General features: G+C 44.6%; 1 protein-coding gene across 1 annotated transcript in view; it reads right to left on the reverse strand.

Moving 5' to 3' along the window:
* Nucleotides 1-27,862, reverse strand: part of unc13bb (unc-13 homolog Bb (C. elegans)) — a 49,838-nt gene that overhangs the window by 9,603 nt on the left and 12,373 nt on the right. Inside the window, exons 8-23 of the mRNA XM_036529971.1 lie at nt 26,943-27,170; nt 25,879-26,020; nt 24,411-24,580; nt 21,063-21,178; nt 20,201-20,364; nt 18,813-18,963; nt 16,894-16,962; nt 16,257-16,346; nt 15,903-16,040; nt 15,520-15,650; nt 14,869-14,954; nt 12,004-12,130; nt 11,620-11,716; nt 11,003-11,146; nt 9,809-9,886; nt 9,618-9,695 (exon numbers count right to left, since the gene is read on the reverse strand). Of these exons, the coding sequence (XP_036385864.1) occupies nt 9,618-9,695; nt 9,809-9,886; nt 11,003-11,146; nt 11,620-11,716; nt 12,004-12,130; nt 14,869-14,954; nt 15,520-15,650; nt 15,903-16,040; nt 16,257-16,346; nt 16,894-16,962; nt 18,813-18,963; nt 20,201-20,364; nt 21,063-21,178; nt 24,411-24,580; nt 25,879-26,020; nt 26,943-27,170 (2,009 nt within the window). The remainder of the gene's footprint in view (nt 1-9,617; nt 9,696-9,808; nt 9,887-11,002; nt 11,147-11,619; nt 11,717-12,003; nt 12,131-14,868; nt 14,955-15,519; nt 15,651-15,902; nt 16,041-16,256; nt 16,347-16,893; nt 16,963-18,812; nt 18,964-20,200; nt 20,365-21,062; nt 21,179-24,410; nt 24,581-25,878; nt 26,021-26,942; nt 27,171-27,862) is intronic.

Here is a 27,862-nt window from a genome sequence, read left to right on the forward strand (position 1 = left end):
AATGTATCTGTTTACTACCAATCATTCTGCTTAAACAAGGAAGTAATGTCAAAAATAAATTCTAAATGACACATGGCAGTGTGGATAATTGCAACTTAGTATGGTGACCAATAAATGAGACTCCATGAACCACTCAAAGGGCAGAAGCAGCACTGATCTGAGTTTTCAAAATACCACTTGGTTGGGCTCAAATCAGAAAGTCATGCATACTGCATGACAGGTCTACTTGCTTACTGGTAGCATGTACCTCAAAGCTGTATTGCTGTTATGATCTCTGTCATTTTATTTCAGTGGAAATAAGGAGCTATGGCTGATTACTGCATATTTCTGGAGGCTGATGTAGCAGTTAGAGGCTTTGTGTATGTCAAAACCCCTCATAAAGTCTTGCCATATAAAGAAGAATACTGCAGCTCAAGAATAAGTGTCAGTTATAAGTGCCTAAAATGTGCCAAATAATCAGTATAGAGTATCTTATGTTAATCTGTAGTACTGCATGCTACACTGAGTCCATTAGGTTTGTAATAACCTTTCATATTTTTTAGGGCACAGGCACTCTTTACTTCAGCTAAAATATGAATGAGATCTTACAATAGTTCTTCACTCTATTTCCTCATCCCCACGCTTTTAATTTATAGCTGATGAAATATTAGCATCGGAGATGCAGGCATACAAAGGCAATGACTGTTGAGAACTGCACTGACCAAACCAAACATGTTGTGACATTATCAATTTGCTTTCCTCAGCGGCTTCATGCTGAAAGTATTACTCATGCCATAGCCGCTCAAGTAAACAACTCCCACACCCTGCCTGCACGCCGTCGCTATTGGGTGGTTTTACCTAATGTTTGTATCACAAACTCACTCACTCACTCACACACACACGCGCATGCGCGCGCGCACACACACACACACACACACACACACACACACACACACACACAGTGCAGCAGGTGCTACTCATTTCTCTTCCATGTGGACCTCACAGCTTGACTGGGGTTAAGTCTTAATTGCTCTAAACTACAGTGCAACCCACCTGCTTTCTCTCGTTCTCCGTCTACAGCGGAAGGAGGGGAAAGATGCACAATGTTTAATTGCTTTGATTTGACTTCCTGACAATGTGCAAAAACAATTCTTTTGTATGAAATGCTTGTAAGTTACAGTGGTACATTCTTTTACTATCCTTAACTTTTGCCAGGGAAGAAAGATTAAAGAATCAAATGTAGCTTCAGGAAATAAGGGGGAAGAAAGGGGACTGAGGCTTCTGAGATACCAGGCACATTAGCGAAACAGAACAAAAAATCCTTCTTCCAGTCACGTCCATTTCATTAGCGCTAACTGCGAGCTCCGGGTGTTTCAACTGTGTCAGCTCCACCCTGCGACCACTCGGTCTCTCTGGGTGATATCAATGCAAATGGAAATGTGATTTGTCTAATTAAACTAATGTTCTAATTGGTTGGCTGGTTCATGCACCACAAGGGACTCCGCAGCGATGTCTAGACTAGTGTCAGCCAGCTCTATTAAAGTGGATATACTGGAGGAGCAATGTGGGGGGGGGGGGATAGGGCAGAATTAGGGCTGTGCTTTGAGAGAATGAGGGGACATGTGTCTGGTATATGTGTGAAGCTCCCAAGAGCTTACACATCTGTATTAAACCCACCTCTTTTTCCTCGTCTTTCTTTTCAGTCTATTTAGGGGGAGAGAAGACAAATTGCCATGATCATTTTGTCAGTTCAAATGATGTGTGACTGAAGTGGAGCACAAATCCTTGACTGCTTTGTTCCAGTGTTAAAAATGTCAGAGTAAAAGTCACACATATGGAAAACACATTTGTGTAACCATTTTAAAAAGAAGTCATCCTATGTAAAGCCAAAACTATGCATGCATCTTGGGTCAGGAGTTAAAGGTAAAAAATGTCAATTTTCATGGATTCCCTCTATACTTATATATTCCCTCTTATGTCAAAGCTATTGAACATGAAGCATCCCTAAGACATTGTGTATCAACAAGGTGTACTGGAGAGCAGTGTCTACTTTTCATCTTGTGACTCTAATCCATAATAACTACTTCAATGAAATAGTTATTATGCGGCAATCTATGCAGGATAGCACACTCTTCCCAGCACCAGTAAAGCACAGGGGTGGGGTGCATCAAACCCAAAACATCTATACGCCAAACCAAACTCAGTCACCAAGGAGCAGGTGAGATGGGTTTGTGTACAATCACACACTTTTTCGTTCAGTTCACACATGAAGCAGATCCATGGCTCCAGGCACACAGTTCCTCTTTACCAGGATTCACCGCAAGAGTCTACTGCACATAAAACAGCTATTCTCTGTTGCTCGAGGTGAGAAGAACTCTTCACTCTCTCACTCTCCAATCTGCTAATGAATATACACCTTTTCATGTTTCTCCTTAGAAAGGAAGAGGTGGATGGAAGAAGATCTAAACGCTAACATCTCAGTGTACTTTAATTAACATACATATCTCTTTGTCAAGCTACTGAAAGCAAGAGGAGAGAGTTTTTGATGAATGTGATGACACAAAAGTTGGACATAGTAGACATTTTAAATTTACAGATACATGGTAGAATCGACTATAGTCTGGTGAGAACATTAATCAAAACTTCAGAAGGACAAAATTCAATCTTCAGTCAAAACGGACTGCCACATCCAAAGCGGACACCTTCTAGTTTGATTGAAATAATGGACTATGGGTGAGAAGTTTTAGTTTGGTCTGCAAAGCCATTTCTCCCTGAGCACAGCTCTTTTTATAACTGACATATAGGTGTGTAGGGCAGATAGAAGGGGACATTCAGATTCTATCAGAGAAAAAGTCGAGGGCAACGTGGATACATTCGGGCTGCTTTTGGCAGGGAGGCAATGTGGTAGGCAATATTATTCATTTAGATTCTGGACTCGTCACATTCATCTCACAAACAAACTCCATCTGTCCTGTTTCTTGTCACTGGGACACAAACAGACAAACACTCCCTGATGATCTCAGGTTTCACATCACTGAAATAAACACTGGCTTTTTTTGGGCCTGCCTGCCAAATACCAGCCCTCTAGCATAAGCTAGTCATATTAATCTCAACCCGAATAGTTAGGGGCTGGATAGATCCTATTCTGACTCAACGAGTTATTAGGGTGAAAAAAGACAATGCCTAGACAATGTATAATTTGAGTCAGCAGAGAGAATATGTATTCTATTTTTAAAAAGGTAGTGGGATAAGTGAATGACAGACACTAACTTTTAAACAGAGACTGTGTTGGTGCCTGGCAGTGGTGTCTTATATGTACTGTTTTTCATGTAGCTTTATTACATCAAACTGCACATGCTCTTTGTAAGACACTCTGGATAAGAGCATCTGCCAAAAGACAATATGTAAATGTAAATGCTTTCAACCTTACGTTAAGGCTGAACCATATGTTGAATGACAGTGAAAATCAGAAGCTCTCCATGCATGCTAATGCAGAATATGCATATTTCATATATAAATACGCATTGTAAAACATACAACGACATAATGTCCATATTATGCATGCAAATGCAGGTCACACATGATACTATTAGCAAGTTTAGCCACTTTGTAATTTTGTAATATTTCATTCTTAAGGAGTTAGTTCCCTCTTGAAGACCCCTTCTCTTCTATAAGGGTCCCCTTGGGACTTCCCGGGAATAGAGAGATTCACTTGGCTGCCCTTGTAATCAAAGACTCGTTAACAATGTTAAAGTGCTGGAGGCGACTGTCAACCTTGCTAAATGGATGAGCAGAAATTAGTTGACTGGCGAAAACTTAAACAGTTAAGGTAATGTCTGGGATGTGTGTTAGAATTTCAAGCATCTTATCAATACTTTAAAGACCCAGAAGACCCACAGAAGATCCATTTATCACAGCAAATCAAGGAGGAACAAATCTCTTCTGAATACTGAAACAATCTGCATTTGAGAACGGCTAAATTTACTTAAAGTGTTAAATTAATGACCTGAATACAGGCAATGGAAGTTATTTTACATGTGCAGCTCCCATTACACATGGAATGTAATAACATTGTAATAAGAGATTCAATATCTAGATAACAGTTCTTACCGCATTTTAAAACAGCACTTTAAAACAACTTTTACCAGCACCGGCTAGAGATCTGCAATATTCCACCGTTCTACATGTTTAGGACATCTATGAGATGGCTAATAAGCACCTTGCAAGTCCACTGTAATCAAACTACAGCTCTAACATTCATTTAAAGGGTATGTGTGGATATGCTAAATCATTATCATTTACACTTTTCCATGTATTACTCTATCAATGAGTAGACCTACATTTTATTTACAAACCATTTAAGCAATAAAGCAATACTTCTTTAACTAGGTTCAGCTACCCAAATGGGGTCATGTTCACCAATACATATGTATAATGATCTATTCCTGTGCCCTGACCACACCAAGTTTCCTTCTTTTTCTTTGTTAGCAAGCTTAAGGACAGGAGAAGTGAAAAACTGCGCTTTTCACTTGTTCATGACAGAGGGAAGAGATGAGAAACCGATCCACAGGGTACCATCATCCAAATCTCCATTCCAGTTCCTTCTGTCTTTGATCCCCAAGTTTAGCATCTTATCTCATGTAAATTTCTCCTCAGTGACTCTGGTCAATCCTCTTTGGATTGTTACTAAATGAAAAAGCCTGATAAAAAAAGGACTCTAAGCAAAGCAAATGGACTGCAGGTCCCTTTGGCTCTAGGCAATACATTACACACTTTATTCTGTCTGCTGTGCACTCCCGTGTGGACTGACTACGGAAAGGAGAAACGGAGAAACGGTCTCTGCTGAGATCAGCGGTAGCCGGACATTGATGGACCAATCAGGGAGTGGACAGCTGCACCCCAGAGGGTGGTCAGCCAGGTACTGAGGTTTCCCCATGACCCATCTTGAAAATAAGACTCTACCATTATGCAGCAGCTATTTTTTCTATAAATAGTCACTGATATGCAGTTGCCAACAAGAAAGACTTTAGAGTGTGTAAAAAAAGTACAACCAACTGCCTCACTTTAGCAGTAATGATTTTCTTTCCCTGGAGAAATCAGCTTTGAAACTTCAGTACTGAAATAAATTATCACTTATTGTAATGCACAGCCCAATGCCAAAGGTCTTCCTACTGCAACTATGGAGATTACAGGTATACTGTTACTTTATGGTCATTTTGTTAGTGCCACTGCTCACGGTCTTCCTTATGGCTACTCACTAGGGGCAAAGCTTATTAGTCAGAGGTTCAGTATGTCATTACAGGAATAAAGGACAGGAGTATGAGGGGCTACAGGGGATGGTTCTGGCAGAGTGGAACAATAGGACTAGTCTCTGTGCTCTGTGCCTGGACACCCACTTTTCGATGTCCTTGGACTCACCTTGGCTTCCGAATCCAACGGCTGGTGATAGAGAAATAAACAGAAAGGCAGTCAGAAAGAGCGGGTGAATTCAGCCGCATTGTTCTACATTTCCTCATTCCCATGAATCACTGCTCCAATACTGTCACCTACCACCTAATACTATCAGTGCCAAAAAGCAGGTATGAAGTCATATGGTCAACAAACACTACAGTCTTGAGACTCGTGATAGTATGCATACAGCCTTTGAGAGTTGCCACATTCAATCTAACCACCAGGGTGCTTTGTCCTGACATTACAGGCAGGAATGTCTTAACTTACACAATAATTTGTTAATACTTTGCCTTGGCCTCAACTACCTGCAAAATCATAACCAACAGCAAACTGGGGGTTTCACAGAACAGTTCTTTTTCTGTCAAAACAGCACTTCTGCTTAGACCTTAGTGCCAGTCATTCACACTTTCCTTTAGGTGGCACAGATACGAGTTCATCTCAATCCTCCTGTCTTTCCCTGAGACAGCACACCATAGTTAATAAACAGAGAAAGAAGGTAGACTCTGGCTGCTGAGACCGTGAGAGAGAGCATAGGCCTTGTTTTACCCCTTTCATCTTAGCTGGCGACTGCTGTCTGCAAATAGGGAGATTTCTCCCTCTCTCCATCCTCAGTGCTAATTTTCTCCCTAATCAGCCCTTGGCAGAATCCCTCGCTCCTTACCCCTGCTCTCAACAAAGGGCAGAAGAAGATAAAGGGGAAAAAAGGAAAAAAGGTTGCCTGTCCATCATCTTTCACCCCTACATTTAGAAGAGCAGGAATTACCCCTGTGATGAGTCTTATCAAGAGCTACTCAGTCCAACAAGGTGAAAGAATGGAAATGACGTGCCACGGAGGTGTATGCCCGTGTTTTTTTTGCTGAGCTTTTTTTTCTGAGCTTTCAGTTACCCAACATGCACTTCCAGTGAACGGCTGGCATGGTCCTCCTTCACTCAAATTGGGTAGAAGAATCTCAGACAAAATACCCTGGTCCTTGTGTTATGCTAAGGTGCAGATTTTGAACTTTACAGTGAGGGGCTAGAAGTGAAATGCTCCCACTTATTTAGGGGATACATTTGTGACAACCGCTCCACAGATACCAAAACCTGGACCCAAATAAGCTTGATAACTATATATGTTAAGGGGGTTGATTTTACTCCCGATCAGCATAGTCATTCACTGAAAATTATAGAAAGTCAACCCCGTCAAAAAATGCAAGCCTGCCTGCGCTAATGCAGGCTGTTTAGACTCTAAACATATAGAGTGGAAGGACAAATAAATGGTCAATAAATCAAAGACACAGGGAGCTGTAGTTTGAACTCAAAACTGTGCTTCATGTCAACATAACACAAAGAGAGACCTTCACCTTGTGGCCATTTATGGAACTGCAGTCTGGAGTTCCAACGGCAACTCTCACAACTGTGCTACTGAACTTTTTGAATGGGAACATTCTACAGAAGCTACTGCCATGTGCTTCTACTTCTATGACTTGCACAGAAGGTCTATGATACCTACCACGGCATCAGCCTCATCCTTGGTAATGACCTAATGACCAGAGAGGAAAGGGGAGAGAGACAAGTGCTCGAGCTAACCATTTTTAAAATAACATGCATTTTGCAGTTCACAAAATGAAAAATGTATATATGTTAAAATAAATTATATGATACATATATAGTAGAGTATCATGAAACGTATACGCTATCTACCATTTTGCTTTTTCAAAGGGCCCTGACATTTGAGAACAAAATTACAAGCTAAATACCTGTGTAGGGATTTTCTCTCAACACCACCAGTATCCTTACATAATATTTACATGTATTGTACATGTAAAGGGCATCTATCATGCTGTAGTGAAAAACCTGAATCTGGGGAAATGCTGCTGGTTGCTTTCCACCAGAAGTCACACCCACCTCTTCGTCACCTTCCTCTGGCTCCACCAACTCAGCCAACTCAAGAAGGACAGGAAATGAGATTTTAGATTCGGTTACTGGGTACTTAACCTTGGGCCTTGTGGGCTGCAGTGCAGTGCAGGTTTGAGTGCACCCGAGCACTTAACCACTTCAACACCTCTCCATCCTGGCTGAAACTAAAGCAATTTCTCCAGTCGTTTACGGAGTGATAGGGGTTTAGATGGAGCTTGAGACTGAAAAATGGACCAGGGGTTGAGGGGCTCCAGTTTCACAAGGGTGGCAATATCAGAGAAGGTCAATCTGGGAGGCCAAAGATCTAAACCATTACTTGACTCTAAGGCAATGACTCTAAAGTAGGTTCTGGGCTCTCCTAGAGGCCCAAAGACTCCAAAGGCCCTCACACACTAGCAAAACCACACATGAGGAGGTCAGGAATGCAAGATGTCATGGATGTCAGAGACAAGGCTTATACCTTATACACACACACACACACACAGTGTGTAAACTCACACAGTAGCACTACTGTTTGAATGTACTGTTTGAATGAATGTAAAGCAATGTTGGTTTGGTCATTCTGTGATGTTCTGTAGCATTAGTTCTTTGGAAGCAGCACACTGCTGAGACTTCCAAACGTAATTGCAAAGATTCAGCAAGTTGCCTTGGCAGAAAATGTGGAGGTGTCAAGTGCCAACTAAAGGTAACAGCTGTGCCAGAACCCCTCCACCAATATTTTCAATAATTCCAATACATCAGTAGACATATTGCCGGGCTGCCAGGGCACTATAGGTCTACACAACTAATGATCACCCATTTTTCTCTCTACACTCTACTCTAAGGGTAACTACCCCACACTGCAGAACTAATACAACTCGAGTAGTCTACTGGTTTAAGTCTAAGTACCTCTGAAGAATAAAAACAGTGGCAATTGTCTAATGGCTGGGATGTGGGCTGGGGTGACCAATATAAGAGACACAAAAAAATCCCACTAATGATAGCCTGATTGCAACCTAACGTTCTAGTCTAGCCTCTACCTACCCTTGCCTCCTCTGTTGCAATCTGAAAGGGAATATTAAGATGTAAAGGTTACATCCATTCATATTCCACAGGGATGACACAGATGTTGAAGAGATGAATCTTCACAGCTAAGACAAGACAAGGTCATGTCCACATAGGTAGCCACCTCTCACACCAGTCAATACAAACAAATGCTTGTATTGGCAGACACACAAAGAATCAGTGAGAAACCTGCTACAAAAATGAGGATACACATTTAAAACCATCAATAATCCCGGTCCACACCAGACTTACTCTGAACCCAGTTAAATCATGTGGATGCTTACTAGCTCTGGGTATGCTTTCCCCTGTTAAAGTACAAACTGGTTTGAGGATATTTTAAGAGCCAAGGACCACGGCGTGCTTTTAACACGGGGAAGTGAGTTGCTAAGCACATTGTAGGATGTTGCAAGTGGGGGAGGGTTATGTAACACTGGATTAATGTGCCCCACAGCATCTTAATTACCGAGCTGGCAGGGTGGGACGGGCCGCGCGTATTGTCCAATATTCCATTCACACAGTCTGAGCATGAGCATGGTGGATTGCACAGGAAGCACTCTGTCTCCACATGCCTCACTGAGTGCTGAGATTCCACAATTACAGCCCTGCATACAGATGCAGAATGGCTAGACTGGTTTCTTCCACTAAACACTATGCTCAAACATGTCATACACTCACACTGTCGCATTGGACAATATTTCTACAGGTCGGACATATGAATTCAGAGTTTTTCCCCGTTCCAGCCAGAAATACTTCCAAGGTCAAAAGACACAATTCATGCTGTTGTCTCCTATGTAGAAACAGTAACTTCAGAGAGACTGTTGTGACCAGTTGACGAGGTCTGCCCGCATCCACATGTAGCCTATGTGTCTGAGGCCATTCCATGGTCATTCTCACCAAACACTGCCAGAATTCCTGCTGTGATGTCACAATGCCAGAAAGCATCAAGGGCCAAGCTTGCAAACCCACACTTGCCAATGTGTAGCATTTACAAAAATTCCCTTTTGCTCTGTGGATCTCTCTTTTTCCCCCCAAACCAAAGCCTTCTGATAGGTTAGCCCCTGTCTTTCTTTCCTCAGGTTCAGAAGAGATGGAAGTTCTACCCGACAGACATCCATTTAGGATTGAATGATAAAAAAATATTCAAAAAAAAAAAACATAAATGAAGCAATAAAACAGATGCATATTGCTGTTGTTTCTGGCCATGCCCCACAGGCGTAAACCCCCCCCTCCGAGTCTCTCCTTACCTGTTTGGCACCCATGGACTCGAACATCTTCTCCAGTTGGACACGTAGCTGTTGGACATTGTTCATGAGCACGCAGGGCTGCCGAAGAGACAGGGAAACAGCCAATCAGCTGCATCCTGCACATTGATGATACCCAGCATGCTGCGCAGTTGCATCTCTGACAAAATGGCAGTATCCAGAACGACACTTACAATCTTCTCCTTGTCGCAGTAAGAGGGGAAGCTCTTGGTCAGAATGGCACAGTACTGCAACAGCACTTTGGAGATGGTCTGTTAGGATTCAAAAAAGTCAGCGTGAGGATGCAGTCAGTTGCCATGTAATTACAATGTGTGCCATATTTTCATTTGCAAAAGGCCCAGGCACTTTCTCCAAAAACACCCTCTAAAATTAGCCAGCGTCCTAAACATGACTTGAATTAGTCACTGTGAGTGAACTGAAATTTACCCCAGTCCCACCGCCAGAACAAATTGTTTTTGGGTTTTTTATGCTCGTAACTTAATTTTTCTGCAATTTTTCCTCTTGTAAATAGCATGGCAAAAACAGGGCCCACAAAGTTCGGCTTCTCTAGAGGCCAAAGAAATATGGCAGCAGAGTTAACTGTCAGATGACCCCGTGACCCCTCGCTGCATCTCAGGTGGGAGCCTGACAGCACACTCTAGGTCCCACCCACATGACAGTGCCAAACAACCACCAGCAAACAGGCCCTGAAATGCATGAGAGTGAGTTATGAGACACGGATGACAAAGCCCCATTTTCTCTACGCCGCTTATCACTGCTGCCTTTTCCTGCTGAACAGCTGGAAAGAAGCCTGACAGCTCTCTGTGCCTTCATGAATATTTCATGGGCAACCTGAACACGTCCCTTTTGATGGCAGAGCCTAATGCCCGAAAACAATCACTTAAGAGTGCCAGGAACGACTCTGGCATGGAGTGGAATGTGAGGGTTTGTTTTGCATCGCTCCTTTCTGTTTAATGAGTAGATATCCAATTCTGCTTATTCAAATGTGAAAGTCTCTGCTGGTTTTCTCCTGCTGTTTTTCCATTGAAGTGCATTTTCCACAGCCAATATGTTACTGCAGACACAGCCAACAGCGACAGAGGGCTTATACGGAGGACCGGAAGAAGTACTCCCAACGAAACATTGTTAGAAATATCAAGCGTTTATCAGTAAGTGTAAGGACCATCAACCTAGTGGGTGTTTGGTACTTCAAAGCCTGGGCTTATTTTGAAAAACATAATTGGCCTTATTTTAGGTCCAAACTGGGTAAGTACTGTTAAAAAAAAAAATAAAAAGCTCAACATGTCACTGTATGATTATGTAACTAATCGTATGTCCTACAACTGGGAAACTTCCCTTAGTGGATGGGAGCTGTGGGGACGGGTTACCTTGGCAAATCGGCGGCTGTAGTGGGCCATGACTTTGGGGTCGGGGCAATCCAGTTTTTTGATGATCTCAAAGCTCTGGTTCAGCTGGGTGAAGACATCCACCACAGAGCAGGAGAAGAGAGCATGCTCCGAGGTCTGCTGGAACTGTGGGGGGCGGGGTGGAGAGCAGATCATACTCATAAGGAACTGAGTGTCATTGTGCTTAAGAGCTTGAGACAGCTTCCTTAGCCTTCAAAACAGTGCCGTGTTAGAGCACGACAGTTCCAAACTAGCACAAATGAAAATAAACAAGCAGCAAAATAAGCATTCTTGTAGATTCATGTAGTTTCACAAGAAAGCCTTAAGTTGTCCATTGGAGATGGATTTAACATGGCCTTAAGAAAGCCTGTAAGTTGTCCATTGGAGATGGACAACTTACAGATGGACACCTGACTTACACCAGGCAAGTTGTCAGGCAATCCTACTAATTACTTCAAATAAATGAATAAAAATCAGTTGCAACTTCAGGTTTACAGTTAACAATGTCTGTGCTAATATGTGATTAAGAGTTGAGCCAGTTCAGTCCAGGTCTTTAAGAAAACAGGTCAACAGAGAAGTTTCTATTCCTCAGTGCTTACTCCATCCTTTTTGTCTCTCTCCAGGGCTCCGTGCATAAACTCCATGGAAACATCCTCGTTTTCATCCAACCACTGCAGGACAAACTGCAAAAACCACCTACGGTGGATCATAGAGGGAGAACATATTATTGGTCAACATTTTGGTACCTGTTGACACCTGTAAACAGCTTGTACCTGTCATGTCAATGACGGTGGTTCCAATTTTAATTTTTCAACACAGATGGGAGGAAGGGAGGGAGGAAGAGAAGCAGGCGGGCACAAATAAGTGGCTAACAAAAAATTGCAGCTTCCCATTTGAGCACTCCCACACTGAAACAAGATCCACTTCTGAGTGCATAACTGGCCACAGCAAACAGCACAAAGGGTGAAAGGTCAGCCACTCACGCCGGGTAGTCCGGGATGACACCTTTGAAGGCAGGCAGGTCCTTGACGTACTCGTTGTACAGCCACTTCACCTTGAAGTGCAGGTTCATGTAGTCAGCGCTCTTACACAGTTTGTGCTTCTCGTGCTCTGTGGACAGACACCACAGAAAACGCATGCGTTACCGAGCCAGTTCGCCTTTCTGTTCGATACATCTGCGCTGGCGGGAGGAGCTAAATGCAGAGACAGGAGTGGATTAGTCTGACAGGAGAAATGAGATGAACCCGCTCCGGTGAGCATGGCCTAATCTGCGTCCTCCAGCAGGGGGTGCTCAGGCAGCCAGCCAGACCCAGTGTGTGCAGCATAGCCAACTCTCTAAGGCATCGGGGGGATTAGAGCTGTCATATCGCACTGCTCGGAGCCCTGTTCCCATCATCCTCAGCAGCACCGCAGAGCACAACAAATTGTTGTGCTCCAGCTGATCCAACACAGTACTGCAGCGCTGAAGGTGAGGTAAGAATGGCTCGAGGAGCTTAAAGGTGTCCTTATGAGTCCTTTGTATCTCAGATTCATAGGGAGGTCAGACCACGATTCAAGTACCCGGTACCAGATCTCTCACACACTTGGGATAGACTGCATTCAATGCATTGAGAAATGCACCCTGACACCCTGCATCCAAATGACTCTTTTCAGTCCGTTTCTTAAAGGATTCCTTGGGCTATGCCCTGATGCATTAATCCTTCACCACTTCCCTGGTATGTAGAACACTTTCCCAAGGTTTCATTTTCTGTAGAACGACCCCAGGTGCCTCTGGAGATCTGTTCTGTCAGAAAGAAAGTGCAACGGTCCTTTCCAAGCCCTACAGGAGCCCCGCCGGGAGTGTCAGGATGTCGTGGAGGGATGTGGAGAGGGGGGAAGGAATGCGCAGAGGGAGCGCTGCTGAAAGGTCCGCGGCCTAAACCGCTTTCATGTGCCGAGCGTCGGCCCTCCTTCTCGCCTCTGTGCCGCACGGCCTCTGTTCCCCAGTCACCCCGCCCCCATCTCCCCGCCAGATCTGTCTCTCTGCTCTTAAAGCTGCGGGAAACAGGATGAGCCGAGCGCCTTGCTCTTGCTGATGACAGCGAGACGCAAAGTGCTTCGCGCGACCCTCTGATCGACCCGGGATGGAACGAGGAATATATCTATATTTAAAGCCATCTGAGCGCGCTCATCGCTTGCGGTTCCCTCAGATATTTGCTACCGTGACGTCTCACAGATCTTTGCGCTGAACGCTGCTATTTGCGCCCCACAGAATTTCAATGAGAGGAACGCACAAGCTGGAAAGTTGCTTTTTCTTCTCACACCGCAGGACTAAAACATTCAGCGATGCTGTAGATCTCTACTTGTGTGGTGGTAGCAGGGAGAGCTAGACGGGAAGCACAAGGAGACAGGCTGCATATGTATGAGTCTCTTACCAGCATAAAAGTCATGCCTTCGAATGCGGATGGTGCTGGGGGCTGGAACACAAACATGAATGCAACCGAGACACAGAGACAGTGAGTAGGAAAGAGAGAGCAAGGCAAAGGAGACAGAGTCACAGAAAAAATGAAACTGAAGCAGTGGAGACAACGTATAGCATGAGTATGATGCACTATCTAATACCACTGTACTCTAACACAAGCTAACTCTTTATAAGTAAACCATTTAAACTGGGCCAAATATGCAAAGCTTCTCCAATATGGAAAACAGCTCTCTACCAGTTCCTGAATCTAGAGCACTTTCAAAGGAATATGTTATCCTGCAAAATATCACAGACCAGAAGCTACTTACTGAAGCAAAATTATTTTGTGGGATAACTGGTTTTCTGAAGTTGGTATAACAAGTTCCAAAATCGAAACAATGCTATATCCTAAATGGGTATGATTCTAACTCCTCTACTAATTTCACTGTCAAGTGAAAAGCAAGCAAGTAAGGCTCATTTAACTGGATTCTACAGAAACAGGGGTCAGGCCTACACTACTGTTCCACTACAACCAGCCTTACCCTTCTCCCAGTGGTAGTGATCAATCTTATCCATAACTGAAAGAGAGGAGGTGACAGGCCAGAGGAAGCTCAGACACAGCAAGAGGGGGGAAGGAGGTAGAATAGAGATGGGAGCTGAGCACCTAGGGTGCAGGGGACCGGTGGGCAGCCAAGAGAATTAATGCCCTGTAAGATCATACATCTCCACAAGGCCAATGCATGCCTTGACACCAAGCATACAGCCTAATGGATGAGCAGATGCCACGGCAACCTACAATGCTGCCGCAACACCGTACCTCACACACTGTAACACTCACTTACTCTTATAAAAGGGTCTCATATACATGGAAAACCCACACTACCATTGCACAACTCCGAAACAACTGAAATGACTGGGAGCTGTAGCCCTAGCAGGCGCCACAATAGGGCAAATGCATACACCAAATTTAAAAGAATTGTCTTAAAAGTCTGAGGTGGAGTCATGTTGACATCACACAGAAAGAACCCCCTGCAGCATTTTAACCAGTGCGACAAAGAGTAGCTTTCATCAAGGGCACGACAGCATGCTTCCACGCAGAAATCAAACACATAACGACCCAAGACTGGTGTTCTATCCAATACATCACATGTTGCTTACATACCTTCTGCATGCACCTCAAATCCTTCAACACCAGCCTGACCAGAAGGCTGGTTGCATTACAGAGGAGTTAGGGATAAAGGTCCAAAAATAAGCCTCCTTGGACAACTGAAGTTATATGCTAGGGTGCTAGGGTACTGAAGTTATATTAGTCTGTACCCTCAGAATGATCAGTTATTAGGAACTTGTTTATGAGTGTGTTGGGGGGGGGGGTCCTGCTTCACCCAGAGACGCATGTACTCAGGCTCACCTTCCATGGCGTACTTCATGTCCAGAGCAAACAGTGTCCACATGACCTCGGCACAGACCTTCCCCACGTTCAGCTCCTGGGGGAACCTGGGATAGTGGTGACGAGGAGAGGAGAGGGCTCAAGAGGGAGGCACAGCAAACATACAGTACAGGAACTGAACGCAACAGGGCCCACAAATCCATCCCTGTACAGTCTGAGACTGCAGCTACTATGCAGACAGGACCCCTCGGGGGGAGCGTGCGGGTACTAGTTTATAGTACGTTACATTATAATGGATATAATGTAATGCAATGTAATGTAGCTAGCTGACGTTTGGGGTGTAGGAGTGAGTACTAACTGGATGACGACCAAGAAGAAGGACTGTGCTGATTGGTTAATGACCAGCATGTGGGAGTGTGCCCTGATTGCATTATGATGCAGGAGCAAGAGTGTGTACTGACTGGAAGATAACTCCCATCAAACATGAGAGTGTGCTCTCATTGGGTGACTTTGGGCATATGGGAGTGTGTACTGATTAGTTGAAAACAGGTGCAAAAACGTGAGCTGACTGGTTGATGAATAAGATATAAGTGTACACTGACTGATTGATGACCAGGCTGCAACCGTATGTGCCAACTGGCTGATGACTGGGCTGTAGGAGAGTATACTGACTGGTTGAGAACCGGAGTGTAGGAGTTCCTGTCCTCCTCAATGATGGACACGATGAGGGTAATGAGTTTGGGCCAGAAGTCCAGGTTCTTGATGCTGGGGCCCTGTTCTTCCAAGGGCAGCTCCTCTTTGTTCTGAAGGACAGAAAACACTCACCTCAACTTTCAGCACTCTACAGAGTCACTATGAGCCAGTCACTCTCATATTCATACATTAATTTACCTAATAGCGCATATCTTATGCTCCTTTGTAATATGGAATATGCTCAGTCTTTTCCGCTAAGGGCCCTTGGAGATATATTGCCTGAATCTCAGTGTCTCTATATTGCCTGAGTCTCTTGTTGCAGTGCTGTGTGAGTGTACTGGGGTATGCTGGGGAGGACTCACCGCGTCTGCTGGCTGGTACTGGCGGCTGTAGAGCTCCTGGCAGTTGTTGAAGATGTACTCATAGGTGGAGTTCAGACAGGCCTTCACACAGTCACGCACCACCTGGCTCGCCCTGGGTGGGCTCTGCAGTTCCTGGACCTGGTCACACAGGGGCAACAGTGAGCATGCATGTAAACAGACACCATCCACACCAACACACACACACACACACACACACATACAAAGTAAATAAAAACATCTACCCAGTTTGCAGTTTCATATTGGGCTCATATAAACATTCTCACAACATATGTGCACACGTATGACTGTATGTAAACAGCCACACTGTTATGGACAGACAAGACAAATGACTACCTTCATCCTGAAGAAGGTGATGCTGGTCAGGAGGTCCACGGTGGACTTCAGGTCCTGCAGACGTTCCTTACTGCTGGCCGGGAAGTTATTCTATTCGAGCCAAGCCAGTCCCAGAGTTGAGATAATAAAAACAGCTTGATTAAAAATGCTGAATTTGAGAGGTTTGCTTTTTTTAAAACAAACCTATGGTTGTGCTGTGAAAAATGATTGCCTAGGTTTCTTCCTTAACAAATGCAGTTAACCTCACAATTGTCAATTAACATGTAGGTCTATATTTAACTGGAGCCTTTTTAAGTTCTTGAAAAGTAAAAAAAAAGTATTTTAAAACATTCTCCAGGGAAAGTTTTTGAATAGAATTAACCTCTAGTTATACTTATAAATACTTGGATGTGACCCACCCACATATGGGTCTTCTGCATAGAACAAGCTTAGGTCATTGTAATTATACATTTCATACAATAAATGAAGCTCTGAGAGTTATTACTATTTTGTTCTAAAAGTTCTAAATTATCTAAGGATAGGCAGTCTTCTGTAGTTCAGGCTGCACAGTTCGAGAGCAAAGGTGCCTTTAGCATTACACTGGTAATCCCAAAATGTGTGTCTGTAGGGTTGGCTGAGTCTCCCCTGCTCGACTCACCCGGTACGTGGAGAGGTCGATGCGTAGAGAATTGTGCAGCTGATCCAGGAGCTTAACAAACCGCTCTTTCTATTTAAGGAGAAGAGAGAGGAGAGGGAGAAAATGAATTACAGGGGACGTGACAGTGGCAGCACTCGAGTAAACAGGGGGAAGAGAAGCGAGAGCGCGGACCGCACTGAGAGAGGGAGAGAAGGAGAGAAAGAGAGAGAGAAGGAGGGAAGGATAGATGGCACATCCATCAACTGAGTAAACTTAGTTATCGTGCTGTCAGAGGGGACCCGCCTGCATTACTATGTTTCAGAGAGCCTTTTGGAGCCTTGTGAATGGATGCATGGCAGTGTATATGGATGGAACCCCCCCAGCGCTCTGGCCACACCGGCGGAGGAGGGGCCCCCCCAAGGTCGTCCCGAACACGTGGGCGTCTGCCTTCCATCAAGCAGCAGGCTTTGCGGATTAATCCCGCGACAGTATTAAAACACCGGGATCAATACTGCTTCACTCTGATGATCATGATCTGGATGACAATCAATGCTAGGGGGGCGAGCACACGTGGAACAGCAAAATGGGCCCAGCGCCCACAGTGTCCCCGCTGCACTCGACCCCTGCCCCCGTTCCACCTCACCGTTTCTAGGGATGAGGGACGTGTACACCTTCAGACTGCATCTCAGTTCCACTTCAATCCCCACCCCCTAACACCTGCCACTTGTATTACTTGCTGTTTATTCTATATGTAGTATCACAATGTGTTTGGGATTCTGTAATCTAGTGACTGTGATGTAGAGTAGAGTGTGTACTTGGCTTCCCTGTGTTTCCAGGCTGTCTAGTCCAGTTGCACAACTTAACCTGTGGTATGGCTTATATAGTGTTATGCTCACACTCACTGGTATGGGATGTTGTTAGCCTGGTCTGACACTGTTGCTCATTCAACTTGAATGAATACACTTCTGTCCTTTTGTGCTGGAAGTCAGTCTGGATAAGAGCGTCTGCTAATTGAATGTAACGTAATGTAACAAATAAATTCAGCCCCTTGAGCTGCAATATGTAATGCCTGCTCACATGTGGCTCATTAGCGACAGGACAGTCAGCCCACAAAGTCAGAACGTGAGACAAGGTCCAAGCTGGTTAAAAATACAGTGGGGGGGAAAAAAAACACAACGTGAGGCTGGTGGCTCACAGCAACGCCGAGGCCAATTACAGAGCTCCGTGGCTGCTGGTAATGTTCCAGAATGCCATTAATCTCAGCAGTCGGTGTGGCAGCGTCTGCCGCGGGCCATTAGGCTGAGCTCCGGCTGTCATTCCGGGAGATGCCGCACGTTCCCCCCCTTAACGACAGCGAAACAGTGTCGAAGTTTAAAGGCGAGACGCGGTGATCAATGTCGACGCGGCCACATAAACGACCGTGACCGCGCTAACCGTTTCTCCCGCGCGGCGATCGCTCGACTCGTTCTCGCCTTTAGACGCTCTTCAAAATTGCGTCTGAGGGAGGTGGAATGCGTCTCCACAGAACGTTTAGGCTTACACGTGCATCTTTATGCGCTGTCATTTTCAAAACACTAATGTCTATAAACGGCTCTCGCAGGAATATACAAGAGATATTCAAACCTCCCAATAACAGCTGTACGGTTTTACAATACTGTGAGGGTCATTTAACCTAATGATTCATGTTGAGCAGGCCATCTTTCAGAAATGTCTTGATAAAACTTGAAAAAAAAAAAAAAACAGCAGTTGTAAAAAAAAAAAAAAACACTGAGTGTGATTTATCATACAGGGACCCAAAAAACATCTGACAAAGTGCTATCCATCTCTTACCACCCAAACGTCAAAAAATAAATCATGGGTAAAACTATGTACATCTCAGTGTTTGTATAGTGTGAAGTGAATGGGGTGTGGTTAAAAGCCATTCTGGCAACAGGTCGTACCCCAAAGTTGGAGGCGGCAAAGCGGTCGCTGGCAGACACGTTGGTGGAGGCAGTGGTGTGGGCGTAGAAGGCATTGATATTGGCTAGCAGGGTGCTCATCACCGCAGGAACGCCCGGACACATGTACTTGGAGGAAAGACAGGCAAAGTGTCTGTGGAGAGGAGGAGAGGACCAGGTGAGTATGAGCTTTCATTCATTCATTTGTCCGTTCACTCAGCTGGACATTTCCTTACTCATTCATTCATTCAGTCATTAATCCATTTGTTTGTTCATTCATCGATTCACCTACTCATTCATCTAGTCATCTGCTGATCGGTTTGCTTATTCATATTTGCATGTTGTCATTCATTTCTTCTCTCATTTCTTATTCTTTCATTCATGCATGCAACACTCATTTGCCTCTTCAGTAATTTGTCATTAATCTACAGATTTGTTTACTAATTTATTAATTCATGCATATTCTCTGTATGCCATTAACACACCGCACAGCATGAGACCAGGGGAATGCTATATGCTGAAACTGTAGCACAACACCTTCAGCCTCAGTCTGAACAAATTAAGCTTTAAGGTTGGATTTCAAGTTAATTGTAAGCTTGAGAATTAATGTTGCTGCATGAAGAAACAACTTTAATAAACCAATTATGTTTCTGGAAAATAGGTGATAAAGCAGACATTGAGAAAATTAGTCACAATTACCTTAATTACACTATCAATTTGTCACAACCAAAGGGGGAATAAACTCGCCACAATGAATATCAGAGCATGTTTGGGATTTTTAGGCACATGCTCACAAAATAAAACTCTTTACTGGTTGAACAGATTTTTTCATTTGTCACCAGATCAAGCATGGCAATAGCAGTCTAGCTTTTTAAAAATGCAGTCCGTGAGTGTTTCTATTTGGTTATCCTTGAAAGGAATGTTTGATGGCTTTTCATTCGAGACAATTTAGGAAGGGGGTTCGGTAATGCGACAATGTTCCAGCTCCATGACAAGCTGTGATTTAATCTTCATCGGGCACCCCGATGGGCACGGGCCGATCACCGGCCCGACCCGCCATCTCAAATCAATGAGAACGGTCTGCTGAATGTCAGCCGGGAAAACTATCACTGCATCTTCAGTTTCTGCCAAAAACAGCCGTCCAGACATGTAAGCGGAGCGTGATTTTATGTCCGCATTGAGAAAGTAATCATGAGTGCATTTACATGAAATAAGCTGAGTTTGACTGACAGGAGAGCAGGTGAGTGGGATAGTTTTACGAACTGGTGGAGCTCGAAGGGCAGAGGGCAGACAGCAACACAGATAAGAGGCTCATGGCTCATGGCGAGGTTGTCATCGGAGTAAACAGATAGAAGCAGAGAGACAGAGGGAATCCCACGTCTGTAACTCACGTCATGGCCTGGTAGATGGACTCGATCCCGTAGCGCATGGCGAACTCGTCCACAACCTCCTGCGCCACCTCGTCGAAGTACACCTTCCAGGCGTCGTCGCCGCGGGCGTCCGGGATCTTGACCGCACCCTGTCCCATGACGTCCGTCGTGTGGTGGAACAGGTTCTGGGAAGTGAAGGCAGAGAGTGCAGTTATGACAAGGTCAGAGGTCCTAAATTTAAAAGCACTCCAGTTTACACTGATGTTGACAGGCCAAGTGACGCTTCATGATCCCCACAGTGTGAGGGCCTGGCAAGTGCTAGAAACTCAAAGATCCCCCTCATTTGAACCAATAAAAGTGTCTTGCTGTGGAGAGCAAAGAATTCTGATTGGTTGAAACAACCCCATGCTTGACAGTCCACAGTAGTTCCACCCACTCTGGGATGCATGAAGCCCCTTACTCTCAAAACTACTTTTGGTGCCTCATCTCTGATCAACCCTATAACTCTATGGTGCCCCACCCCATTGATGTAAAACAGAGAGCAGTGTGTCAAAACAGGGAAGGCTGACATTATTTTAGCTGCCACACTTATATTTGCACAAATCTATTTATAATAAAGCATGTGACGTGCACAGCAAGAACAATGTTAAACAGCTGAAAACCTAGAAGATAAGCCAAATTTGCCTGATAGTAACTTTTTTTGGCAAAGATAAGTTAGTTTTTGTTTCAAGGAGCTCAACTGAGAGACACCCTGAGCCATGCCTGGCCACAGGGCCACAGTTTGGGTCCCCTGCTATAACCCATTTAACAGACAAGTGCAGGACTTACAAGGGACAGCCCCTTTGCAGCATTGTCATGGACACAGTCAAGCACCAGCCTTTACCTCATGCAGACAGGTGTACTGAACATGGTACGGGGCCACCTTCTCCTCGCCCTTGATCTCCACACTGATCTGGAGCCGGATGGCCCCCGACACTGCAGACTTGTCTGTTCTCTTCTCTGTGGAAGCAAAGACACACCTTCACTGGCCCTGAGACGTGACTGGACTCAAATAACATCCATTGCAAAAAATAATACAAAAAGGTAATATATAACATATAAATATATGAAAAAAAGATGTATACAAATAAGCAATATAGAAATATTAAATAATTAATACAGCAACATTTAAAACCACTGTGTGTTGGAATGTACTGTTGTGACATAGGTCAAGTCAGAATGCTGTGGTGTTCTGATTTGAATTTCCACACTATTTTAGCTTTGTCAACTCTCACACACATTATAGTTTTTTTCTGGAGAATATAGCATGTGCATGAAAATGAATACAGCATGAAAGCGGCATAAGAGAAATATTTTCTTATGTATGTGGTAGTGAATATTCTGCAATACCTGCATAATCCATTCCTCAAATTTGGAATTATGACATACTCTTCTGTTCAGTCAAACAGATATAGACAGTAAATGAATCAAATAATACGCAAACAATAAAAATATAACACTTCTGTATATATTTGGTCATTCACTCAAGGCAAACGTATCTCATGAAGGTCATTTCAGGGAAACGTGCCATCCCTTTCACCCTTGCTACTTCCGAGCGGTGCCGTATTACTACTCATTACAGCGATAATTTGCATGTGCCGGGGAGCGGTCTATTTCCGACTGGTATTGCACTGCTCTGCTATTAAGGAGGGAGGGTTCCTCCCTCCGGTCTGTCCGGAGGCACAGAGCGCCGGCCTCTGGGAGGGAGAGAGGCCGCGGAGCTGATATCGCCTCCCTTCGTCGGTACGCCATCCAAAGGCGAGAGTCATCCCGCTGGTTACCTAATGAAACCTATCATTTCCATTAGAGCGCGCTTAGGATAAGTGGTCCTCAGGTTTCTCTCAGGGGGGCTGAAGTAATGGCTTGGGTGCTCAGAATCTACAGGCAGCGCACGCATCTTATCATTGCGTTGGATGCTTTCAAAATGCTGCACTAGGCCTGGCACGTTAGCTGACGTGATGCGTTCTTGGTTTCGGCCGAACTGTTGTGACGAGTCAAACTCTGTTGCCCAGGTGCAACCCCGCGTGCAGTTCCATGGTCCCGATCAACAAGTCTGACTGCATTCGAGGGCTGAGAAGCATGACAAAGAATTTCAAGCTAATATCTGGGGAACGTTCAGGCCACCAAGCCCAACACAGTAAACGAATCCAATTCCACCCCTGATCTAACCGCAGATTGACTTTTCAGAGACATTCTCACACCTCTGATGTTTTTTAAGCGCTGTTTAGCAAAGCAGCTTATTTTAAACGCTTGGATTTCGAAAACGCGGAGGAAAAAAAGTAAAATATAGAGAGGAAAAAAAGGAACAACAGATCAGGAAAGAGAGGGAGGGGAAGGAAGGGGGAGGATGTACAGAGACAAGAGAGCAGTGTTTTCATCTGAAGAAGCCCAGGCCTTGAGGCCGCCTCCAGACCGGAGCAATTGGGTGAGATGAATGGGGGTGACAGTCAGTCAAACAGAGGCAATGGAGCATGCACGGACTGGGCTGCGGGGGTGCCCCCCGACACGTTCGGAGAGGAGCCATTACAAGGCGGCAGGGATGCAGCCCCCGTCCCCCACAGCCGACGGCTCACCAGGCAGGTGCAGGTAAGGTAAGGCTGGGAGGGCAGTGTCTGGGCGGTGGAGGTGCATCACACTGACAGTGCAAACTGAGGAGAACGGCCACCGGCCCATGTTAATGGAGCGGCACAGCCGATTGTCTCTGGTGGGGTTATGCTGCAAGCCTTATTTATGTCCTCCGTGTAATATTCCATGACCTTCTCACCTCTTTAATAGAGGTAAAATGGGCAATTTTGCCAAGACAAGCTGTGTGAAAGAATGGAACAGGCAGTCTGAAAGCAACAGAAGGCACAGGCCCTTTAAACACAGAAAAAGCCTCCATCCCCTGATGTAAAATGGCAAACGCCATTACAAGAAATGCATTAAGAGATTGATCAGGACTGATACGGGCTGGTGGCAAGCGCAACTACGTACAGAAGAAGCACAGGGGAAAACAGTGAATGCTTGAAATAACAGCCCTCCAATTTGAAGGTAACATTACTTCATAATTCTGGAGAGATTGCATAAGCAGTTTCGATGTCCACAAGCACAGGCTTTGATGGAGGCTTTATTCCATTTTCAGCAACCATCACAGACTGATCTGCAAACAAAGATTTGCACTTTGTGTCTGCATCGGGCAGACAAGCAATGTTTTCCCCGCTGATGTGATGCACTCCAGCCAGTCAGCTGAACAAAAAGAGCTTTCACAGAGTTCAGTGTCCCGGACTGTGATACGGAACAAAGACCCCTTCCTCCACCACACCCCCCCCCCCCCCCCCCACCCTCGCTGCCCCGGTAACTTAAAATAGCAACGAACGGGACAATGAAGGCGCACGGTGGCTTCAAAAGGAGATGACGGGGACACAAAGCGGGCCGTGACGGGGACGGTATGCTAAATACGCCCTTCCCTTTGTGGGGCGGGAAACGGAAAAGGCCCGCGGTGGCATCATCGCGGACCTCTGCGCACGAGGTCGGGCTCGGTCAACCGCGCAGTATGGGGGCACGAGTCTCTGAGGTTAGCGCATTTCTCTGTCACGGGTCTGCGTGCGAGCAGAACGGAATGACTTGGTGGACCTCTCCCTGAGATCGGCCCCGGCGCTCCTGCTGGCATAGAGCACCTGATTCCATGGCAGCAGAGAGGGGCAAGCCAGGTAAGGTGACTATGAAACATTTCTTCTTGTTTCAAGTCTGGACTGGACTTGTGAGCGGTAGGTTGCAGGTCCAAATCCTGATGCTGTACCCTTATGTGAGGGAATGGATCTTTTCTGCAAATATCCAGCAAGAAAAAGCTAACTGCAAAATTCTCACAGCCTATCACCCAGAATAATGGCATCTTACATGAGGCCCAGCACTGTCCATTCATTTCAGGGACAGAGTTAGGGACTAGGAGTAGATTCCACCACACAACAGGATAGAGAAACTGCATCCTTCAGCAATCCGTGCTTCTACCTGACTGACCCCAGACAAAATAAACAAGGATGAAAGAGGATTACCTGGGAGGTGATCTGCGCCGTCTTCTGTCTTTCTCAAACACACACACACACAAACACACACACACAGGCTCACTGATGCACACACATAAGAATCTCGTCTCTAGTTTAAAGCCAACACCACGTAGTATCCCCCTGAGCGTGAGGGCGAAGTGACCACTGACCGAGGTTGTACCAGACGTCCATCTCTCCGCTCAGTGTGCGGACCTCGATGATGCTCTGGCCCAGGAAGTCGTCCGACTCGCGCTTCAGCCTCTGCTTCACCCGCGACTTGATGTCATCGTCCTCGTCCCACACGCGCACCTTGATCCGGTCTGAGGAGTTGTGGCACTCGCTGGGGCAAGACAGAGGAAGGAGGAGGCAGAATCTTAGGTTCGAGCTTTACAAAACACTAAAACCTCCCCCTGTTACTGGTAACTGCTCTTTATTACACAATCTGCACAAAATCCACACTGATCACAAAAAGTATATTCATTATCCGCCATGCCAGTCCACCAGACACCTCTAGCAGCCTTCTACTCATATTGACTGAATCAGGAGAAGTTTAAGGACTTTCAGCTAACTGCATTATTATTTTGAAGAATCACAGGATTTCAGAAAGCTTCTAAGGTGAGTTCTGTATTAAAATGGTTAAGAAGCACATCATGTAATGGTTTGCAAAAAAAAAAGAGCAGTTTCAGAATGCTTTCAGTTAGTGCTATGACTTGGGTTGGTTTCATCTGCAAAATAAAATACTTGATTTGAATCAGATTTATTATGGTTTAATTTTAATATCAAACCTTAAGGGACAAAACGGTTCATATGACTGGCCGTGGTGATTCTTTGTATGAATATACAGCTGGTGCTCACCATCTTGGCATATATTGCCCTGATATGACTGAATTTGCTTCAGTGTTTGGTAAGAATGTTTATTCAGGTCTTCCCTTTCCATTAATAGGGAAAACACACCTGACATAAGAACTTAAACGTGCTCGATGTTTCCTTCAAGAGAAGAGTCACATAAAGATGCTTATTTCTAATGGCTAAGACAGCTAAGGAAATTAATCTTATTCAATCTTAATTAAGCACAATCTTGTAATGGAAGTCTGCCATTTGGGTAATTGTTTTGTCGGGGTAGCTTCCTTGCTCAGGGTGGATACTTAATGAACTCTAATCTAATGTCATTTATGGAGACGACGTGCACAATGAAGCTGTCATTCTGAGGCGCTCCCTCTCTGCCCTGACGTTTAGAGGCAGCCCTTGGAGATAGTGTATTGACAGCAGGTGACAGGGGAGCGCAGGGGCAGTCTGGTCAGAGAGTCCTGATGATTCGGCCTAAAGACTCTAGAGTGTTGCAGGAGGTTCCGGGACCTGTTCTGGTTCTGTGCTGTTTTTCACACACTAAATGACACTCTTAAAGAGAATTGAAACTAGCCAGGAGGATCTGAGTATCTACTGAACAAGTAGTTTCATCCCACAATAAAGAGACTGCCTAGGGAGATCATTTTATATTTTCCCAGTTTTAATATGGCTAAAAAAATGCTTGAACAAAGACCTGTGGCAAACCACAACAGACAAACCTGACCAGCCAGAGCTGGGACTAGCCGTCTAAGACACTTCAGACCGTAAGAGGAAGGTCAGAGAAAGACTCACAAATGAAACTTCTCCTCCCAGACTGGGTTGAGGTTTCCGTAGATGGTCTTGGTCCTCTTCTTGGTCTTGCCCACCTGGACTGTCACATACGGGTCGCTGGAGCCTGTCTTGTCCTTGGCTTGCAGCCCCTGGGCACAAAGCACTGTACACAGACAGGATGCATGTGAGCAGAGCACTGTGGACTGATGAATGGACAAAACACACTGTACAGAATTGTGACCACTGTGACATCACTTGACCTATCAAAAAAGAGAGATGAAGTATTATGCTGTGTTCTAGCATGAGGGCAGCAAAAAAAGATTTCCTGAATTTGTTAATAAACAAAGGTAAAAGGTAAAAATGCATCAAAAGTTCACAAGCTGCAAGCAAAAACACAACTACAATGACCAATGTCAGTAAATTCTTCTTATTGTCAGAGCACCACTTTCATCTCATTAAAGACTAAATCCCCTTGGAGGAAAGACAAATGTCTAAAACAACAATATTAGATTGCTTCCTTGTGACAAATAATGCAATACAGAGAATCTTTTATCCATTCTATAATTAAGCATTTCCCATTATCGGATTCGGAGATGATGTGGATTTCCTCAGAAGAATAACCAATTACAGCAGAGAGAGATAAAGGCACAAAGCCAATCCTACAGTCCTTTCGGCAACCATAGATGCTTGAGGACATGTCTATTAGACTGTTGCTTTCAACAAATGTCATGAAGATAAGAAACAATCTTCCATTCTGTTAATTCCTGAAAACAAAACTAAAAGAAAATCCATGGTGCGGTATCAGTTATGATTAAGACAAATCCCTGATATCTTTATCTCCAATGCCTTGCTTTTAGGTAGAATTCCTCTTCATCTTTAACATCCCAGGAAGCTCTTTTTTCAGGTATTTTTTTTACAATTTCTTTTCAAGCACAGGGGAAAAACAAAGCATTCCAAAATCAGTTAAGCACCACTGGCTAGATTTAGCCTGGTATGTAAAGTCAGACTTACTTCAATAATTACACACACATACACACACACAAGCACACAATCTGTGAGGTCCCAATGTTTTTTTTTTCCTTTACCAGTGATGGTAATCTTGGCCGACCACTTGGAGGTGCCATCCAGTACACTCTGCTTGATGGTCTTCATCTGCTGGGCGTGGATGACCTTGCTGATGCCAAAGACATCACGGATCATGTCAAAGATCTCGGGCTTGTTCCTTTCGCGGATCTTCATGCGGTCTTTCATGGCCATGATGATGTTCTGGGTGCGGTCCTCCGCCCCATGCTTGGAGCTCTTTTCTGCCGCACCTAGACAAGGGGAGACACCAAATTAAAGGTCAACACAGGCCAGGAAAGGGCCAATGATACGGCAGAACAAACCAGAACAGGGCCACTTAGAAGGCAGCATAGGGTCTTCTTAAGTTACAACACTGTTGAGAATGATTTTTTTTCCCATTTCATTTCCAGAATTTAACCATTGGGAAAGGCCAGAATGAACTACCAAGAAATGAGAATGCAGTGAGTCAACTAAAATGGAAATTTACTCAAATTCTGGCTGAAGAAATATATAATACAAACTACCATAAACAACATACATGAGAAACAGGGCAATTTTAGCTACATCTCACTGTAAAACAATTCAGCAAATGGCCAAGTTCTTTCGGACCCATATATCAGGGAATAAGTTAAACATTTATGCAAATAAACTGCCCTGTATATTGATCTCTGCCATTGCCCGAGGCAATTTATTTACTTATTTATTTTTCGAATGGATGTGCTACTGTTACATCGACCCGACAAAACCACATTCCATAAATAATTGATGTGAAGCCCGGGCCACATTCACTCACTAATAAGACATCAATCACAATCCTGTGCTTGAAAAAAGGGACACGTTAATGAACTTCCAAAAAAAATTTCTGACAGCTTTGCCATGAAATACCTCTGATGCAGCCTCAAAAAATTAACAAGGGGGTTCACTCGTAACCTAGCCAACAAAG

This window comes from Megalops cyprinoides, chromosome 5 (genome assembly GCF_013368585.1).
Source record: "Megalops cyprinoides isolate fMegCyp1 chromosome 5, fMegCyp1.pri, whole genome shotgun sequence".
NCBI classification, from domain to species: domain Eukaryota; kingdom Metazoa; phylum Chordata; class Actinopteri; order Elopiformes; family Megalopidae; genus Megalops; species Megalops cyprinoides.